This window comes from Vidua macroura, chromosome 1, assembly GCF_024509145.1.
Source record: "Vidua macroura isolate BioBank_ID:100142 chromosome 1, ASM2450914v1, whole genome shotgun sequence".
Taxonomy (NCBI): domain Eukaryota; kingdom Metazoa; phylum Chordata; class Aves; order Passeriformes; family Viduidae; genus Vidua; species Vidua macroura.
The window spans coordinates 53,824,316-53,830,315 of record NC_071571.1 but is presented as its reverse complement, the minus strand read 5'-3'; the positions used below and the strand labels follow the sequence as shown (position 1 = coordinate 53,830,315).

The window sequence follows — 6,000 nt, the reverse complement described above, 5'->3', positions numbered from 1 at the left end:
CCACATCCAAGCGAACTGCCCACACTGGCCACCAGATAGGTCTTACCACCCTTACAACCCCTCCCCGAGACCAACATACAGGAATCCCTGCTTCCATCGGCCGGGAAACGGAAGGCAGAGCGCGAGGAAGGGCCGCGCCATGACACCAAATGGCCCATCCCAGCACCCAGGGCTGCCATCTCTCCCGGAGAACCATGGCCCCAGCGGTACGTTTCTCCGGACGTCCGCAGCCAGGAGGACGGGCTCCAGCTCCTCAGAAGAACCAGGCAACTGAACTGCGCCCGTCGCCAAGTCCTCCGGACCAGCCTTCACGTCATGTTTCCAGATGAGGACTTGGTTCGCGTCCCGGTGGGATTCCTGCCACCGCCCTACTGTGACTACCCCACCACTGTTTTGCTGTTAGGAGACACCGCCAACACGCCGGATGACCTCACCATCATCCCAGAGGTCGTCTACTTCGAGCCGGGGACAGAGCTCACCGTCTCCGTGGTATGTTACCAGCCTCCATTCTCATTGCCTAAGGGGTCTCCTTTAGCCCTTTGCTACATCTTGCATGTCCACACAGAAGACACCGGCATGGACCTTTCAACTGACCTTTCTTTGGATTTGGACTCTTCGGCCTTTCTTGTGCAAAACGTAAGCAGACAGAGACCTATTATTAAGACTTTTGTTTTACAGGGAAAGTCCATCTCACTAGACCTGATGGCAGACACCGGTGCGGATGTTACATCATTCCCCAGGCAGAGTGGCCTCGCGACTGGGAGCTGGTGTCCCCTTGTGGCACAATCTCCGGCATGGGAGGTGCTGTCAATTCCCGCTGGAGCAAACATCTGGTATGTGTGGAGGGGCCGGAGGGTCAAGTTGCCACAATTAGGCCTTTTGTGGTAGCTTCCAACATCAAATGGTTAGGTAGGGACGTTTTGTCTCAATGGGGTGCCCGACTTGACATCCCTAGCCCTGCGTGAGATTTTTAGTCTGGGCCACTGCGGAGCGCACCTCCCCACCACTCAATTGGAAAACAGACACACCGGTGTGGGTGGACCAGTGGCCCTTACCATCTGAAAAATTAAAGGCGCTCAATGAACTTGTGGAGGAGCAGGTGCGCCTGGGGCATTTAATACCTTCCACCAGCCCCTGGAACACACCTGTCTTTGTGATTAAGAAACCCGGCAAGGACAGGTGGCGCCTGCTCCAAGACCTACGCAGGGTTAATGATGTCATCGAAAATATGGGCCCTTTGCAACCAGGTCTTCCCTCTCCCTCCATGCTGCCCTGGGATTGGCAGCTTGCAATCCTTGATATCAAGGATTGCTTCTTTAACATCCCTTTGTATCCCGGAGATGCTCCCAGATTTGCCTTCTCGGTTCCCTCCATCAACCGAGGAGAGCCATATAAGCGCTATCAGTGGACCACTCTGCCCCAGGGATTGAAAAATTCCCCTGTGCTCTGCCAAACTTTTGTGGCTCAGGTCCTTTCCCCGGTCCGTCGCCTCTTTCCCGAGGCAATTTTTTTACACTACATGGACGACATTTTAATTCGCGCCACTGCCGCGACCTACTTGAAAGCGGCCTTGGAAAAGACAATAAAGACCATCAAGGACTCAGGATTCCAAATTGCGGAGGAGAAGATCCAGCTGTCATCCCCCTGGAAATATTTGGGCTTCCTAATCACAGGAAGAACCGTCGTGCCCCAGTCCCTCACCATCAAGGACAACCCTCAAACCCTGCGGGACTTGCAGCAGCTCTGCGGCACCATCACGTGGATCCGACTTCTCCTAGGACTCACCACAGAGGAGCTGTCACCGCTGTTCCAGCTGCTGAAAGGCGACGGTGACCTGGCATCCCCACGCCATCTCACCCTGGATGCCCGTGAGGCCCTGGAGAGAGTCGCAGCTGCCATCAAGTCCCGCCAGGCACATCGGGTCGTGCGGTCCCTCCCCATCAACTGTGCCATCTTAGGTAAGTCCCCGAACTTACATGCCCTCTTATTCCAGTGGGACGACAGCCAGAGGGACTCACTCTTAATCATAGAGTGGTTGTTCCTCCCACACCAGCCCGCAAAAACAGTGACACCTTTTCCAGAATTGATGGCAAAACTTATTATCAAGGCCCGCCAGCGCCTCCGGACCCTCACAGGGTGTGACCCAGCATGCATCTACTTACCATTAAATTTGGACCAATTGGATTTCCTCTTACAAACAAAAATTTACAGATTTCGGTAGACAGCTATCCTGGTCAAATTTTAATACATTATCCCAAACACAAACTTTTTAAAGACACCTTGTATTTGGCCCCAAAATCTTTCAAAAGTAAGATTCCGTTGAAAGGTGCTCTCAACAGTGTTCACCGATGGATCAGGTAGATCCCTCAAGTTGGTGATCACCTACCTGGAAGGACCGAACAGTCAGAAGTGGGAGTCTGACGTCCAAATAGTTCGGGGTTCCCCCCAGATCGCTGAGCTTGCAGCGGTCGTGAGAGCCTTCAAAAAATTTCAACAACCTTTCAATCTCGTCACTGATTCAGCTTATGTGGCCGGGATAGCAGAAAGGGCTGAACACGCCCTGCTCAAAGAAATTCAAAACAAAGTATTGTATGGATTGCTCTCAAAACTCATTTGGCTCATCTCACACCGGAAGCAACCGTATCACATTCTGCATGTTAGGTCACACACAGACCTGCCAGGTGACATCACTGAGGGAAACCAGAGAGCAGACGCCCTAGCGATGCTGGCCACCTCCACCTCTGTAAACCCTACAGTTCTAAGACCCACCTTGCCAGATGTCCACATGCAGGCTAAGATGAGCCACGCCTTTTTCCACCAAAATGCTCCGGCGCTTTGCCGTCAGTTTAAAATCTCCAAGGAGCAGGCGCGGGCCGTCTTAGCCACATGCCCCAATTGCCAATCCCACGCCTTACCATCCTTAGCAACGGAGGTTAACCCCCGGGGATTGGGGGCATTGGAAACCTGGCAAACAGACATAACACACTTTCCCTCCTTTGGGCTGCTGAAGTACATCCATGTGTCGGTAGACACGTTCTCGGGGGCAGTGTTTGCCTCCACCCACACGGGGGAAAAAACAAAGGATATCATCAAACACTTATACATGGCTTTCTCCACCTTGGGTGTACCTAAAACGATCAAAACAGACAATGGACCAGGGTTTGTGTCCAAACAATTCATGGAATTCGTGCAACAATGGGGCATTGATCACATCACAGGTATCCCACACAACCCTACAGGGCAATCAATCGTGGAGAGAAAACATCAGGAAATCAAAAAATTATTAGACCAGCAGAATGATTCGGCCCTCACCACAAGCCCTGTAGAGAGATTGTGCAAAGCCCTATATGTTCTCAATTTCATGAACTGTTCGGACCACGAGCCAAACCCCCCGATACTATACCACTTTCACAATAACACCAGGGCGCAGTTAAAAGAAAGACCACCAGTGCTCGTGAAAGACCCTGAGTCCAGGATCATCAAAGGTCCATACCGCTGATAACGTGGGGGAAAGTGTATGGCTGTGTCTCCACAGAACAGGGCCCCAGGTGGATCCCAGGCAAGTTTATAAAACCATACCGGGAAGACATCGTGAAGGAAAGCCACCCCCCGGACCACTCCCCCGAGACGACAGCTCCAGCGGATACCACCGTTGCCTGGAGTTGGAGGAAAAGGAAGGGAAGCAGACCCATTGACGCCGCCACAAGGACTTTGATAACTAATCGATACTTCCCACCGGCTTGGACAGTTTACCCCCTGACCCCAACCCCAACCATTCCTTACCCTTTCCCGTCCTACCACTTTCCTCGCCCCCCTTACCCTCACACCTGACCCCACGTTTTTTCTGTTTCAATGTTAATTTAAACGGGGGAGGATGGGGATTTGAAGGGACCTTGGTCTTATTCTCTTTTTGTATGTTCGAGTTATTAGATTACCGACCACCCAGATGGCAATTACATCAGCCAGAACACCCCGCAGCGACCGGCTTCCTGCAGCTGCCTTCGTCACCATCTTATGGCTCCACCTGGCAGGAAGCTGGCTCGTGCCACAGCCCAAGGAAAACGTCTGGGTCATGCTGGCAAAGTCTATAGGACAAGAACAGCTTTGCATGGCCATGGGCAGTGTAGACAATCCGTTGTCTACATGCCTGGTGGGAGTCCCCCTGTCCGAAAATGATTTTCCGTTCACGGGGATGAAACTCAACCCGGCAGACTCCTGGATGAGTTGGATGAGGACACTACCACAGGCACCACAGGAACCCCAGGAATTGGACCTACTGGGGTCCACAAGGGTCCACTTTTGTATTCGGTTTTATACTAAGGCCCCACAAACAAAACCGGGGCAAAACATCAAAGACGTAACACCAGCAAATAGAAAATACATCAATGAGTGGTGCAATTACACAGGCCCTGTGTTATCTAAGTCCTACCCATTCCCTAAGGAGCTCCCTCGGGGTGTGTTTCTCATCTGTGGGGACAGGGCGTGGGCTGGGATCCCCTCCAATATCAAAGGGGGTCCCTGTAGCCTTGGCAAGCTTACGATGCTAACACCCAATAAAACCCAAATTCTGGATTGGAAGAAGAAAAGTCAATTGGCACGCAAAAAGCGATCATATGGTGAATTTGACCCAAATTGCGATTCCGAAATTTATGATTGGAGTGAGGGAAAGAGGGTCGCCGCTTCTATTTTTCTACCATGGTACGCGGCAGCGAAAGCCCTCGGTGAGATTTCTCACCTGGGGTGTTGGATGAGTAAGCAGGCCAACGCTACGTCTGCCGCATTATCAGACCTCTTGGCAGAAGAAGAGACCACCAGGCACACCACCTTACAGAACAGAGCGGCCATTGATTTTCTGCTGCTCGCCCATGGCCATAGCTGCGAGGACTTGGAAGGGATGTGCTGCTTCAATCTGACATCGAAGAGCACATCCATCCAAGCCAACATCCAGCGGATCCAGGCGTTAGTCAAAGACTTAAAGACTGAAACAGGGCTGTGGATGCGGTGAACAAGACCTTCTCCCAGTGGGGTGTTTCTGGGTGGGCCGTGCCAATCGTTAAAGGTTTAATTTGGATTTTGATTATTATTTTCTTAATTTCTGTAGCCTTAACTATCTTTAAGAAAATGTTAACGAGGAACTTGGGGAATGTTTTTTTAATAAATCAGAAAGGGGGAGTTGTGGGAGGGGTTCCTGCTCTCCCTTGGGAGGCAGCAACAGTTTAGAAAAGGTTGCCAATCAACTGCTGCTCTCCACCCCAGAAGAGCTGTCCATCAATGTTTAGCATACTCCCCAGTTCCAGAAAGTTCAGTTATTCTGTTGTCCCCATTGGCTCCTGTTAGAATACCACTCCTCCTCTGTACCCTGATTAGTTCTCTGTATGTCACCCCACTCTGTCTCCCCCCTTTACCCATTGCCCGTTTTGTACCCTAACCACTCCCACTTCTTTGCCCTTAATACCCAGCGCCGCCTTTCCTCGGGGCTCCCGGAGTTCGCTCCCTTCTGGAGAGTTCGTGTCACTCGTTTCACCCTGCTGTTCCTGCGACGCTCCTGAAATAAAGCCTCTAGGAATAAAGCCACTTCGGAGCCCTCTCGTCCTTACGGTGGAGCTATCCGGGTCCTGCCACATCCTCCCTGCAGACCGGTCCTCCGAGGGTTTTCCCCCGGACAGGCTGGGCACCCAGGTGAAGCCCGGAGGACTTGTATTTTAATACATGTGGATATGTTTAATAATGCACTAGAATCTACTTTGCAAGCTGTAAGACCAGAGAGATTTGGTTAATGTGTACTGGGATGATCTAATAGCAGGGAGAAACTAAACTGGGCTGTTACCAGTAGTACATTCACAAAGTACAGACAATAACTACTTCTTCCTCACATCACAGCAGTGAGGATGACTGACAGGCTACAGGACAGCCAACGTATAAAATGTACAGCAATTTTTGCAAGAGGAAATGAAATACTGTCAGAAAACACAACCAGATGCAATAGGTACCTTGAAAACA

At 51.2% G+C, this 6,000-nt stretch overlaps 1 protein-coding gene across 1 annotated transcript; it reads left to right on the top strand.

Annotated features, from left to right (window-relative positions):
- Positions 1-1,867: 1,867 nt before the first annotated feature.
- Positions 1,868-5,031, top strand: LOC128810517 (uncharacterized). Its single transcript, XM_053983429.1, has 2 exons — positions 1,868-1,958; positions 3,536-5,031. The coding sequence occupies exon 2, from the start codon at positions 3,947-3,949 to the stop codon at positions 5,003-5,005; it is 1,059 nt and encodes a 352-aa protein (XP_053839404.1). The 5' UTR covers positions 1,868-1,958; positions 3,536-3,946; the 3' UTR covers positions 5,006-5,031.
- The last annotated feature ends 969 nt before the right edge of the window (positions 5,032-6,000 follow it).